The sequence below is a fragment of the Filicampus tigris genome, chromosome 10, assembly GCF_054856515.1.
Source record: "Filicampus tigris isolate MCC_2025a chromosome 10, RoL_Ftig_1.0, whole genome shotgun sequence".
In the NCBI taxonomy this organism is placed as follows: domain Eukaryota; kingdom Metazoa; phylum Chordata; class Actinopteri; order Syngnathiformes; family Syngnathidae; genus Filicampus; species Filicampus tigris.
Genome location: NC_141226.1, coordinates 24,397,260 through 24,412,142, shown reverse-complemented (window position 1 = coordinate 24,412,142; position 14,883 = coordinate 24,397,260). Strand labels below are relative to the sequence as shown.

The 14,883-nt window shown below is 47.1% G+C and overlaps 1 protein-coding gene across 1 annotated transcript; it reads right to left on the bottom strand.

Annotated features, from left to right (window-relative positions):
• Positions 1–299: 299 nt before the first annotated feature.
• On the bottom strand, positions 300–14,341 carry LOC147141482 (frizzled-8-like). The gene is made up of 2 exons (XM_086042140.1): positions 14,125–14,341; positions 300–2,636 (listed from the first exon to the last, which is right to left on the bottom strand). The coding sequence occupies exon 2, from the start codon at positions 2,345–2,347 to the stop codon at positions 593–595; it is 1,755 nt and encodes a 584-aa protein (XP_085898266.1). The 5' UTR covers positions 2,348–2,636; positions 14,125–14,341; the 3' UTR covers positions 300–592.
• Between the last annotated feature and the right edge of the window lie 542 nt (positions 14,342–14,883).

Sequence of the window (14,883 nt, the reverse complement as noted above, 5' to 3'; positions counted from 1 at the left end):
ATAAAAAATGTATTGTTCGCTGGTTAGTTTTGCGACAATGTCAAGTTACTGAAGGCTCACTACAGTCACTTCATTAAGTACACCAGCAGGTTCAATAAATCGGATTTTAGAAAGTTCACAATGCACTGTTTTGATTAGCACTGTCAACGATATTTAACATTGTTACATATTAAAATGGGGTCTTATTTTGATAATCACACGAATTAACTAAACATGAACGCCTCTCTAACATGATCGTCATCAGACAAATGCTCAACCATGCACGCCAGCGTCTCCGAAAATGAGCAGAGGTCGCTGGATCAGAATTCAATTCAAATGTTTTTATTTATTCAAAATAGACTCTTCTATCAAAGTGACAATTATACATAATTACATGATCTGTACATAATAATTAGATAAATACCCTCATTTATGCGCGATGCAAACCCGTAATGAGTCCGTTTTAAGGCAATGTGGACCCGAGTAACCCCGATGACGTCTTCGGGTTGAAAGAGCAGGTAGGATTCCCCCTCCCCTTAAAAAACAAACAAACAAACAAACAAAAGAAAAGAAAACCCGCTTCCAAGGCTCGCCCAGTGCGCGTCCCGCCATCTCACACCCGGGACAGAGGCACCTGCTTGGGGAAGGACACCGAGCTCCCGGTGCCGGACCTCCAGGTGAGGCCGGTGCTGACGTCACTGTACATGGACCCCCCTCCCGCCGAGGAAGTTTTGCTCCTCCAGCAGCATCGCGTGCACCACGTCCTCCACGAGTCCAGGGTCTTCCCGGACCACACCCACACCCCCGACGTGATGCCCCCCAGCAGCCCCATGAAGTACTTGAGCATGAAAACGGCGTAGTCCGGTCGCGGGGGGCGAGCCTCGGCGCCTCCGCCGCCGGAGGAGGAGGAGGGTGGGGGGCACCCGCATCTGTAGCCCGCTTCCCAGGCTTGCCGGTTGTGCTGCTCGTAGAAGTAGCAGGCCGCGATGACGGCGGCCGGCACCGTGTAGAGCACCGTGAACACCCCGATGCGAACCATGAGCCGCTGCAGCTTGTCCGCCTTGGCCGCGCCGCCGCCGCCCTGGCGCCGGATGACGCGCCGGATGCGGAAGAGCGACACGAAGCCGGCCAGCAGGAACATGGAGCCCACCAGCAGGTAGACCACCAGCGGGGCCAGGACGAAGCCGCGCAGGTTGTCCAGGTTGCGGTTGCCCACGTAGCAGATGCCCGCCACCGGGTCCCCGTCCACGGAACCGAGCGCCAGCGCGGCGATGGTCTTCATGCTGGGGAGGAGCCAGGCGGCCAGGTGGAAGTAGGACGCGTAGCCCGCGATGGCCTCGTTGCCCCACTTGAGCGCGGCGGCCAGGAACCAGGCCAGGGACAGGATGACCCACCAGATGGACGCGGCCATGCCGAAGAAGTAGACCAGGAGGAAGACCAGCGTGCAGAGCGCCGGGCCGGCGCTGCCCTGCTGCGCGTGCTCGACGCCGTGCTGGCTCGTGCACGCCACCTTCTCGTGGCCCGCCGCCAGGCGCAGCAGGTAGCCGGCCGACACGCACAGGTAGCAGGCGGCCAGGAAGATGATGGGCCGCTCGGGGTACTTGAAGCGCTCCATGTCCACCAGGAAGGTGGCCACGGTGGTCAGCGTGGACGCGAAGCACAGCGCCGCCCACAGGCCGATCCAGAAGGCGGTGAAGGCGCGCTCGTCGGCGCTGAAGAAGGGGCTGTGGCAGGACGCCGACGGGGACGCGGCGCAGTCCGACGGCGGCGGGCACTTGGGCGCGGGGCCCCCCGCCGCCCGCGCCGCCCCCGTCACCAGCGGCTTGTGGGGCTCGTAGCCCGCCTTCTTCCAGGGCTTGAGCGGCGGCCGCTTGGTGGGCGGCGCGGCGCTGGTGCCGGCGGCGGCCGCCCCGGTGCTCTGGCTCGGGTCCTGGTTGTAGTCCATGCACAGCAGGTCCTGCTGGCCCCGCTCCGGCAGCAGCTCGCACCTCATGCGGTCGGGCCACGGGAAGCCGAACTGCCTCATGAGGGGCGCGCAGCCGGCCCGCGCGCGCTCGCACACGCTCCGGCACGGCGGCAGCGGCTTCCTGTAGTCCTCCAGGCAGATGGGCGTGTACATGCTGCACAGGAAGAAGCGCAGGTCCGCCGAGCACTTGATCTCCACCAGCGCCAGGAACTGGTGCACCTCCAGGCCGGCCTCGTCCTGCGTGTCGTGGTGGAACTGGTTGGGCATGTACGTGTGGTTGTAGCCGATGCCCTTGCACATGGGCACCGAGATCTCCTCGCACTGCAGCGGCTTGGCGCCCCAGCAACGCGAGCGGTGCACGGCCAGCGTGAAGAGGCACAGGAAGAGCGCGCGCCGGGACATGGCCGGATGCAACGCGCCTCAGTCCGCCCGAGAACCGCAACGAGTCATGCCTGCGAGCTCCCGCTCCCGCTTCCTGCGTCCTGCGTCCTGCGTCCTCGTGTGTGAGTGTGCGCGCGCGTGTGTGTGCGCGCACGTGTGAGCACGGTGGGCGGGCTGCAGCCTTTTATAGGCGAGGCGAGGCGGGGCGAGAGGACGCGAGGGGAGGCGACGCCCCCCCCCCCCCCCCGAGGAGGGTCTCGGCCGCGTCAATCAAACTCGAAGAGCTTTGGCGCTCCAACGCACACACGCCCTGCATGCAGAATACAATCGGCCCATTAGTGAGCAATGTCATTAGCAGCAGTCAACAGTGTCGTAATGAGTTCAACAATACAACAGTCACGGAAGCAACGTGCTGAAAATGCAGAAATGAGCCCTTGACCAACATTTTCACAACAAGCAATTGCAATACTCAAAGCATGCATGTCTGTGATTCGTTTTTGTTTGACTATTTTTTGTTGTTGGTGAGTTTGTCTTTCCGGCATTGAACGTTGTTAAATAAGTCTTGTTTGTCAATATATTTTTGTAATGTATTTTGATTACAATTACATTCGTAATTTATTTCAAATGTAATTACTATTACAAATAATACTGTTACTATTATGATGATGATGAGGTGTGCTTTTAACGTAGCACTTTTTCAACATTTTTTTGTTAGAGAAATATCCATTAATTTCTTTTTAAGTAATATTTTTGTTTTAATATTTAAGCATTTTTTTCCCCTCACGGGAACATTTTGAGAAAAGCAAAGTGATTAATTGTGGGAATTCTGAAGGCATCCACACCGTTTGTTTTACCTTCATTTTCAAGATCGTACCACCCTTTTTAAAGACAATTAAATCGTTTATAATGTGTAAAAAATAGAAGCTTTTTCCCCGCTAAACCATTGTTTTGAAAAACAAAACAAAAATACTTCAAGAATTCAGTATTTTTAAGTCTTTTTTCCACATTGTTTTGAGAAGAATTTAAGAAAAAGTCTTATTTTGTATAAGTAAGAACATTTATTTTCAAGAATGAAATATTTTCCAAGAAAACAAGTCAACCGACCGCCCCCAGAGGAAGACTGTTTTGAGAATGTTCCCCCAGGAACACTGTTTGGCACTAGGCATTCAAGGGACCTGAATGAATCTGCATTTTATCGCAGTTATTACATTGTGTACCTGCTACTAGAGTGGCCAAAACTTGTTAGGAAACAATGTAAACTGTACGATGCATTCAGGAAGCACTAGGAAAAACAAGTAGCCCGACTGTCACTAATTGTTATCTCGGTAAACACATCTTTGGTGTATTATGATCATGAGATCGTACCTGTAAATGCAAGTGGCCTTGCCTTCTTCTAGGAAACAAGAGGCCATATGAGGCGTTCAGGCAGCAGACAGAATGTCGGAAAACGCAGTATCCTCGCCGTCACTGCACTTGACTGCAGCTTCCGAACAGCGTGAGGACTTCATAACAACATGACGGTTCTCTTATCGCAATTACACGCCTTTGTATTAGGGGTGCTTTCAAAGACACACTTTTAATGGACTTTTATTTATTTTGACAAAGTCTGCCGCCACAAGGGAGCTGCTTTGGGTCCACCGTGAGTGCGTGTGAGGTTAATATGGCACCGCAGGGGGTGGTCTCCCTCCAAAGGGAGTCTGCTGTTTGTCTTAACTTCTGTGCAAATCGTTTGATTGGTCGCACGCTGGGCGGATGATTAGTGCGACATAGGCCACCCCGTGTGTGCGTGTGCGTGTGTGCGCGTTAAAGAGTTTGCTAACCTCGCCCAAAAGAAAACACTCTAGAGCTTGCTGGGCAGATAAGCACTAATTAAAGTCATTCACACTTGTGATCGGATTGGTAGGCTTCAAATGGCGCCAAGGTTGTTTTGTCAGACGGGCTCAAACGCATCGCAACACCAATTAACCTCATTAGCCCGCTTGCTAGCGTGTTTGCCAAAGGAGTGCTTGGCCTAAGCGTTTATGGCGCAAGACCCGCTGATGCGCACTGCTAACAGTAACATCATGGATGCAAAAAGAGAGGAGCTACTTCATAAAAGCAGTCAGTGTTGGCAATTTCGCCATTAAGTTGCTGTGTTTAACGACTTTTCTACCAGCCCAGAAACTATACTTTTGTGAGACACGAGCCACCAATTTTTTTGCTTTGACTTGCTAGTGCAAATTTGACTCGACTCCGCCAGAAGCAGCAGTTTGGCAAATATTGAAAAAGAGGCTTCAAGGTGGTTAATGGCACTCCCCGTTGGAATTTACAAAATGTACACATCATATATTTAAAACGATGTCGCCTAATAACGGCCCCTCGCTAGCTCAATGCTAACATAAAGGAAAACACCATTGACGTGCCAACTCTTAGCATCAGCAGTTGCAGTTTTATAGCCCGTTAAGCAACAGACACTTGAACACATTTGGTGGAAAAACATGTAGACAGAGATTATAACAATATTCACAGGCATATGTTCTTTATCATCAGCAAAGAATGACTGATATGACAGCAATTTACTGAGTAGAAGAAGCCTATTCTTCTTCATTTGTCTGTTTTCTACAGTACGGTCTCCCGGTGGCTGAGGCCGGCACACTGAAGTGGATTGCAGCATTAGAACACATTCTATGTATTGACTGTGTTTTTATAAAGTACAATATCATACTATTTGCTACTATTTGTCCTTATCAAAAACATCATACAACCATTCTGTCTTTTTTTTTTGTACAATGCTGCTAACAAAAGAAAAACAGAAATGGCTTGATGAAGTTGAAGTTATTCCCAATGGGCTAACATGATTTGACTGTGGAGGAAAACAAGCAACGTGCATTCTTTCACGACCGGAAGAGCGCTCGTGATGACTTTTTATCAGCTCCATCTTGATGGAAGCAGGACATGGGGCGTCACGCTAATCGGACATGCTAATGTTTCTCGTTACTCTTCTTCACACTTGTTCTAGAGCAGCCATTTTTACACTCAAAAACAGTTGGGTTCAAAATAACACCATTTTGGGCCAAAAATAGATCAATCCACAAATTGGGTCAATTTGACCCACCTTCTTGCATTGTTTTGTACAAAACGGCCCAGTTTTTAGGGTTGTTTTGTACAAAACTACCCATTTTTGGGGTTGTTTTCTGCAAAAACAATTGACCCAAGTGGTGGATCAGCCCTTTTTTGACCCAAAACGGTGTTATTTTGAACCCAACTGTTTTTAGAGTGTACTGTTGGCATGTGTCAGCTCTCTGGGTAATGTCTTAATGCTAATTAGCCGCTAGCTTCCAGACGCCGTCTGCTGACGACCCTTTGTTTTTCAACGCCATTTCGCCACATGCTTTTAGCGCTAATATTAGCTTATGTTATTGTGGTTTAGGTGAATGTTAGTTTGGTGACAGCATTTCATGTGCATGTAAAGAACTTCTGCTTACTTGGATAGTCCACTGTCTTTTTATCTTCAAGGGTTGGGTACACTGAGAGCAGGACCAGGACCAGGACCCAGCAGGGATCAGGGCATTTAAGCCACTTACTGCATCTTACGACTATTTCAATGCATCGGCCAGGACAGTGAGTGGTGCAAGGAGCTCTGGACCAGTAACTGTATCTGATTATCGAGAAACAGGAAGCCAACATATGAACCAAAAACTATTTCTGATTGCCAGGACAGGAACTAATAACTGGATATGACCAGCATTTGACCGGATCAGGTAGCCAGGACAGGGACTGTGATCAGGACCAAGACCAACACCAACACTAGGACGGGGAATGGGACCATGACCAGGACATTTTGACCAATAATTATCAGAGTAGTATTTAGGAGATGGATGGACCAGAATGAGGATGAGGGCCAGGGCGCAGGACCAGGACTGAGACTCATACCAAGACGTGGACCTGGATCTCTAAACCAGTAACTGTATCTGACTAGTACTCTAGAGGATCAACTAGCCAGGACTGGGACTAGGAGACTGAGACTATATGGCATTAATATTATTAATGATTATTAATTTAGAAGATCATATCACCAGGATAGATACCAGCACCAGAAATAGGACAGGGAGAAAAAGCAAGGCCAGAAACAGAACCAGTACAGGCACTGGCATCGGTACAGGTACCAGGACCTGTACCTTTTGGCCAGTAACTACAGTATTTAAGTAGAAATGGTTTGACCAGGAGTGGGAGGAAAAAGTACCGGTACCAGTACCATGATTGAGACCAGGCCTGGGAGCTCTAGACTGGAAACTGTATCAGACTAGAGGCTTCCTGTATTCAAGCAGGGACTTCCAGGGACTGATCCAGTTGCAAGTGAAATTCCAAAGAAATAGTCCTTGGCGTATACGTTTCAGAGCAGTACTGTTGTCATCAGAGTGGACGTTGTCTTGATTAACAAGGCTTATGGACCGGGCCCGGGCAGCAAGTGTACACCCGCCCCCCATTCCTTACGCCATGTGGGGTTTGGGTTACACGTTGCCCCCCTCCCAGCATACCACCATACTTAGTCTGGAAGCAGAGTTAATGCATCTGCTTTTACGTCCATTTCTACATTCATTCCCGGGTGGACCATTACGACAACCCCCCCGGACGCCCCCCAAATGAGATTCTCCCAGGACTCTCATAGTTTACATGGAAGGGGGGCCAGCATCGAGGGGGAGATCTTCTCATGGGTTTATTGAGGTGTTCACGTTCGCCTTTCTAATTTTTGCATGGAAACAATAATAATAATAGCGATAAATAAAGTAAGAATAGTAACCATAACAATAATAAATCTCTGTTTGACTGAGTCACTGGTTAAGATGAAGACCCTCGGGCTGCGGCCTTATTGTGTGGAGTTTGCATGTTTCTCCCAGATCCTCAAAACATGCCTGCTAGTGTCATTTGTTGTTGTCGTCGTGACTTCCCTTCTCTTCAATTGTGAATGTGAAAGGCCGCTTGTCTATATGTGGCTGCCGACCAGTCCAGTCCAGTCCAGTCCAGTCCAGTCCAGTCCAGTCCAGTCCAGAGTAGTGTGGCCTGCCTCTCTACAAATCAGGTTGCCAGACTTTCCTCGAGCTTTTGCTGCAGCTGTGGTCCGTGTTGGATGGACGACCTCTTCTACTCTCCCTGGCTTCCTTCCTTCCTTCCTTCCACACTTTGGAATCCTCCTCACTGAGCTGTGCATGCATGTGTTTACTCAAGGAGGGCCTCGCAATCAGCAGAGGTGAGATGTGTGGCCCAAGGTACACGCCCACCACCACCCACCCGCAAGCACACAGACAACAAATGTGTATTGGTTCACCTTCCTTCCGCTCATTAATCAAAGCAAGCAGTGACACACCCACACACGCGCACAACACACGAGAGGATCAGATGGCCAAAACAGGGACCATGACCAGCTCAAGGACAAGGACCAAAACCAGAACCATGACTGCTTCCATTACCAGGACCTTCTTAATTTAGATGATCCGATTTCTAGGACTGTGACAAAGACAGGGAAAATGACCTGGATAAAGGTAAGAATCAAGTACTGTACTTGGACCAGGACTACGACTGGTGCTACGACGAGGAAAGGGATCAGGACTATCTGACCAGCATTTTAGAAGATAAGAGGTCCAGTATAGGGACCAGTATAGTGGAAGGGACCGGGGCTAGAGCCAAGACAGGGACTAAGACAGGAACCAAGACCGGGTCCGGGATCAGAACCATGTCCAGGTGGAGGACCAGGACAATGACTCGGACCTATTGACCATTAATAATCCGTAGTATTTTAGTTGATTAACATTTTATGGATGAGTAGTCCAGGGCTGGTCCCAAGATTAGGACAGGACTGGTACCTGTGTTCCAGTAACTCGATTTGACGATGATTGTAGCGATGGATACACTAGGCCGATAGACATGAGCGTGTGCAGACTGCGGTGTTGCTTTGGGGGTGTTAAGGCGAGCCCTTGTAAATGAGCACTTGTTCTCCCGGCGTCATCGGGGCCCGGCGTCGGCCAACGAGCGTGCAAGCCAGCCCGAATTATATTTGAGTTCTTTCTCCAGGCGACAATGACGTGGTCTCAAGGCTACACACGCTCGTGATAGCAAAGACGGCAGGATTCATTAGCCAGCTGTGACGACACACCGGGAGAAAGAAAGTCAGACCGCTGCTGGGTCTGATTGATTTTTTTACGAGCTGCTCGTGCCACAGAGGAAAGGCTAGATGTGGACGAGGTGGGAAGTGTAAGGAATGGAGAAAGACTGCAGTATTCTCATGGCCTCTGAGGTTGTCTTAGTGCATGTTCCGCATGTGTTCGGCGAGGATTTCTCAAGCCTGGTCCAGAGTTTGATGCCTTATTTTCAATCAGGGCCCATTCCATCAAAACAACAAGTGATTGGACACCCTAAACTAGTCGCATGATGAAGTCGTACCATGCAGCACAAAGAGGACAGAATTGAGCAATTTAAGGGGAGAGGACAGGAACCTAGACCAGGACCACAAGTGCATCCAGGATCATGGCATTTGACAAATTTTCCTTTCATTTCTCCATGGATAATTTGGACCGCCTGCACAGCAGTTGCAGCTGACATCGTCGTCTTGGGCATGTCCAGAGATGATAACCAAGAAGCAGATGTGCGAGCGAGGGAATGTTTGCACAAATGTTATTGTTTATCGGAATCTTGTTGCACACAAACGAGTGTAAACGTTTGAATCACAGAGGTGGTTTATGAAGTGGTCAGGTGAAACCGGTGGATCATCTCAGTCGGTTGCATATTAATCATACCATCCACGTTTTGAAAAACGTGCCACACATGGCCAGTCAAAAGGGGGCACAAACTTAACAAGCTGCCGTAAGGTAGCGAAAATGACTAAATTCAGAAGTGTCTTCGTTTTGCATTTGTGTGTTTGATGGGTTTTCCAGCTCAATTCCAACGCAAACTCCGAGCATGACAAGCGCGCCGGTTTTTGAACCTCGCGGACGTTTGTGGAGCACCAGCGGTGAAGCGTGCACGCCCCCATGTGTAATTAACCTTTTGACCTCCACAACAGCTGTGTTTTGGTTCAGCGAGCGCAGCCTTCATTTGTCAGATAGACACGTCAAGCCCGAGAGCCGAGATGGCGGCGCGCGCTCGCATGCAGCGTCATCCGCAAGGCAAGCCAAAAGCAAAAATGTTCCCACTTTGTCACGTGCGTGACAAGCCGAGCAACATTGGCACAACGTTGCCGGGCTGCCACTCACATGGCAACAAAGGTGGACTTTGAGTTGCTACCTTGTTGACTTGTTGAATTCCATTTATGCACTATTGGATTTTTTTATTTTTTGGGGGTTTAGTTTTACTCTTGTTAAATTCGGTTTGCTTTTTATTATCCTTCAGTTTTCTTTTTCAATATCTCTCTCATGTGTTTATTTCTCTAGTTCAGTTTTATGGTTCATTTATTTGAAATAATTTTTACAGGAAGGTGAATTTTTATTTTAGTTGACATTTTTGTTTTGTTAAATTTGAATTCAGATATTTTTGCCATACTTTTAATTTGTAAATTGTTAAATGTTGATTTAGTTTACTTTGTTGTTTTGTTTTTCAAATGGTATTTAAATGATATTCATGATTTTATAGGGAATTGAACTTTTGCTTTTATTTGAAATTGTATTTTAATTGAAACTCAAAACCTTTAATGAGTTTTTTTTACTTGAAAAAGTGTTTGTTCCATTCTCATGTTTGCCTTTATTTTCAATTAGTCTAATTTCTTTCCTTTAGTTACATGACGTTATCTAGAATTTTAATTTTGTTTCATTTATCTCAAATTAATTGAGCTTTTTTCTTTTTCAAAGATTTCATTTCCATTTGCTTAAAATGTTCAATTCCCGTTTTCATTTCCAATTATGGGTACATGTAAATTCATTTAGATTTTGAAAAGGAGGTCAGCGTTTGCAGCCTCCTGATTGGCCAAAATGCGCTTGACGGACAACGGACGCAATGACTATCTTTTGTCCAGTAACCTTCAGCGGCTAAATAAATACAAAGAAAAAGAGATGTCCAGATCAAAGCTGTGTGAACTTGCAACAACTTGTATCTTAACAAGTTGAGCAACTGTCAAACGGAGTCATGATTTCAGCACGGAGAGCAAGTCAAGAAAAAGAAAAACGCCGGAGGCTGTGGAAGTGTTCCGGTCGCATGCTACCAGCGCGGAAGGATTGGTTGCGCCGTTTTGTGGAGTGTGGCAGCGCAGAATTGGATTTCGCCTAAACCGAGGCAGCCTAGGCTGCCATGAAGGGGCCGCTTTGTTGACCGGTACCGCCGGGAAAACTTGAGCGGTTGAGAAGCACGGACGGAATCTTCTGAGCGCGATGTTATTGCGCCTTGAAGAAAAAGGCGGGAGAGCACCCGTCGTACTTCGCTTCAGGAGGAAAAATGAGCGCTCGGCAATATTGTGTTTTATACAAACATACCGCAATGACATCATTGAATGGAAAGAACTAACCAGTTTGTGCCACATTTTTGGCTTCTTTTCAATGGATTGTGTGCTGCTCCTTCCGTTGTGCGCCTTGGCCATCCACCTGGGGGCAGTATAACGTAATGACTGCAGTAATATTAGTCGTTCTTCACAGCGGATGAAGAATATAGGACTCGCTATGAGGGTCGCTATGTTATCTTTCCACGTGTGGTTGCGCCGTTTGTCTTCAACACTAAAGCTAATCATTAGCCTGTCAATGGTGTTTCTTTTGTTTTTGGGGTGGTTTTAATGATACAAGGTGTCATTTGCTTTCTCTTCAGTTTGACGGTCAAGTTCAATTGATCATCGCAGTCAATCGAACAAAAAAACAACAACAGAACAACGGACGGAAAAACTCTTAAGTCGGGCCATTTGTATCTCTGTTACTTTTGAAGACGGAAAATTTGCAGGTCGATGTCTCAATTTCGCTCAATTTTGTATTACTTCTTTTCACTCAGAACATCAAAGCAGGAAAAAATGTCTCGTGCCAGCAACAACAACAAGTGACAACCTTGCTTGGACACGCAGCCCAAAAGTGACATCGCCAACTAGAGTCCTGGCATGCACATGACACTCTGCTCAATCTTTTTGCCGCTTCTTGTACTCCTCCAGTTTCGACGCGTTTTTCTGTCCCGTCAAGGCGCCTTCAAACAATTCCCGTGCTGGTAAACAAGGTCATAAAGTCGACTAGCACCACTGAAGATGTGACCTTTGAACCCACCGGAAGAGAGAACATCAACTTTACACTTCGGACCTTTGCGCCCGCACTAAAAATTCCACTGCCATAAAAATATGACATGAAGGCAACATGCACGTTGGGATGTGAATCATGAAACTCATGACTGAATACAGAGGGGAAATGCGTTTCAGAGAGACTTGATGTTACCTGGACGCGTAAATGTCAGCCATTTGCAACCTGACAAATGCAAGTCCAATCAAGGCCGATTTCAGATGACAAACAAAGAAGGCATACTTGTAGTAGTTATTCTGTTTTTAAAGCATTTTCCAGGACAGGTGAAGCCAATGGGCTGCTGCCGAGGCTGAAGCCGGCCATGTGAACGTGTCAATGTTTGACACGTCGGGAAGCTAATGGCTAACCACATTCCCAAACACCGGATAATGATTATTGGAAAAGGCTGCAAGCACTTCACACCGCCTCGCCGCTATTGGGGCCGTTTATTGAGTGAGGGGAAAAAAACAAACAAATAAGAAACAGCAACATGGCTGTTGTACGCTTTGACCTTTCCACTTCCACTTGTTACTCAAATGAAGCCGATGCCGTTACATATTGACAGTGGCACGTTATTGCGCTTCAGAAGATGCTGACGAAAGCAGCTGTTATCGGCGTGAAAGTGACGAGGAAAGGGTGTTAAAGGTAGAACTTATTAACGGCGCTTTGATTCCTGAAGCGAAACGCGTGTGAATGATGAAGACGAGCGTTGCAGCGTGTGGCGTCATCCCGACACCTGAGCGCTCATTCACGTCAACCACTTCAAAGAAATGAGAAGTACAATTATTAGTCACAACGGTTTTAAATGAGCAGAGAAGATCCAACTGGAAGACTTTTGGTCTGGTTCTAACATGGTGCAGTTGGCTTGTTTGAGTCTCAAATGTTGGTTTCAAAGCAAAGCGGCAGACTTCCTCTGACTTTTAGGGCATGGTTTCTGGAGACTTTATTGGTGGGTTTCAAAACAATTCCAAAGAGTCACGGATCTACCGATATGTCGCTACAATGTCTACTTCCAACCCAAATGGAAAGTGTCCTGTCCACTTTAGGGCGGGGTTCCTTGGGACTTTTTTGTGGGTCGAGTCATGATAGAAGATGCCGACCAAATTTCATGCCTACAAGTGAGTTCAGAAGGGGCTGAATTTTTGAATAATTCTGGTGCTGTGGATCTCTGGAAATGGCACTAAAATGTTAGCTATGAACCAAATTGGAAGACTTACTTTGAGACTTTTTTTGTGGGATTAATCATGCTAGACATGCCCACAAGAGTTGATGCGACTCAATCAAACTGGATTCAGAGTCTCAATTTTCAAATAACTGTACTTTTTTTTTTTTTTGACAGAGTGCGACGTATTAGCTGGTCAGGATGACACATCGAAAGTGCAAAGTGAGTTTTGACGATGTTTGCTTTGGCTTTAGTGAGGAAGAATGAGACTCGAGTTGATTGGCTCCGAGGCGCTTCTTCTTTTATTACGTGTGTAAAAGCTCTGGAGGTTTTTATGTGGGTCAACGGTGCGCTCGTTAAAAACGGGCGGCTACAAATCCAACGAGGAGCGACGGCAGGCTGTGACCGGCCACTGGAGACATTCAGTCAAACTCAGCCTCAACAGAACTACAAAGATGGCGGTTTAAAACAAAAACAAAACAAAACACCAACAACAAACCTTAGGACAACTCCCAAGCCGCCATATTTGTATTCTGCTGAGACTGAACTTAGTGCACCAACTTTTTCTGCTAAAGATTAACATGAAAGCGGACTTTAAAATCAACCCAGGCTTGAAACCCTAACTTGAAACTGTCACACCTGCTTGAAACCCTAATCAAACCCCGAACTCTGACCTCAAGTGCCAATTTGACACCCTAACATTGACTTCCAACCCGAGCCGAGGCTAGAAATGGTGATTTGAAAGCTTAACCTTGGACTTTAACCCTACCTTGAAACCTTTCCCCCAGGCTTGAAACCCCAACCTAAAGTGGAAACCCAAAATTGAAACCCAGAGCCTTACTTGAAAGCCCAACCTATGCTCGAAACCCTCATTTGAAACCTGTATTCTCGTTTGAAATCCCAGGCTAGACATGACACCCTAACTTGAAACCCTAAACCAGGTTTAAAACAGCAATTTAATGAATTATTTGAAACTTAGCCCAAGTTGGAAACCGTAACCTTGGCTCGAAACTCAATTTTAAAACTGTAACATTCATTTGAAACCCTAATCCCAAACCTTAACCAGGTTTGAGACACAACTTTAAAACCTTAACACTGGCTTGAAACCCTATACCTTATTTGAGACGCTAGTCAAGGCCTGAAACCCTAACCAAGAGTGAAAACCCCCACTTAAAACCCTAAATTTGTCTTGAACTTTAAATGAAAGCCTTAATCCTTTTTAAAAACTCTACTTTGAATCACTAAGTCACATTTGCAACCTTAATTTGAAACACTCAGCCTTAAAAAAAAAAAAGATTTAAGAAAAAAAAAAAAAAAAAAATCAACTCATGATGGAAACCCTACCCCAGACATTGAGCCTAACTTTGAGCCCCAATTGACGATCACGAATCACGAGCCCTGTTTGCAACCCTAATTTGAAACCGTACCTTTTGTGATGTTCAGAGACGAAGGCCCTGCTGCACAGTGGCCTTTTCCCGCTGAAAATGAAAAAAGGGGTGAAGTGGCAAATTCTTTCCCACGCCGAAATGCGTCCGCCAGGCCCGAGAAGAACAAAGTGGTACAAAGACGAAAGTCCCGTTGCGTTTTTTTCCTGTTTCTTCACCTCCTTCTTCTCGTCTTCCTCTTTTGTACCTGCATCCTTTCTTCCATTCAACTTGTCCTCGTCCTTTCGTCTTTTACGCTCTCTCGGGGGCCTCATTATGACTTCAATCAAAACATTTTTATTTCCCCTCTTGCTGCTCCCAAGGACAAAACAGGGAGGGGTGGGGGTTGGGGTGCCCCCAAAACCTCCCCACCCCACCCTAAGTGTTCATTAAGCATGGGTGCGGCTCAGGCCTCCTTGAAGGGTGGCCATTGTGTCTCAGCAAGTTGTACAGTATCGGGGGGACCCCGAGGTCCTGAATGGGGTCCTCATCAGACCACAATGGTGCAGGAGGGGAGGAGCCAATTAGAGGCAAAAAGGCAGCGCTGCCATTGTCCAAACACACACACACACGGCTTCAAACCCTACTTTGCAATTGTCACGTAGATTTGAAACCCGAATTTCAAACCCCAAACCCTATAATGGCTTGGAACCCTAATTTGAAACCATAACTCTGGCCTTAAATCCTAATCTGAAAGCCTAACCAAGGCCCGAAACCTGATTTGAAGCCTAATTTAGAACCAGTAGCCTTTTTTGAAAGCCT

Excerpts from the sequence above, each read along its gene's own strand:
- LOC147141482 (XM_086042140.1), bottom strand. The coding sequence starts at position 2,347 with ATGTCCCGGCGCGCGCTCTTCCTGTGCCTCTTCACGCTGGCCGTGCAC.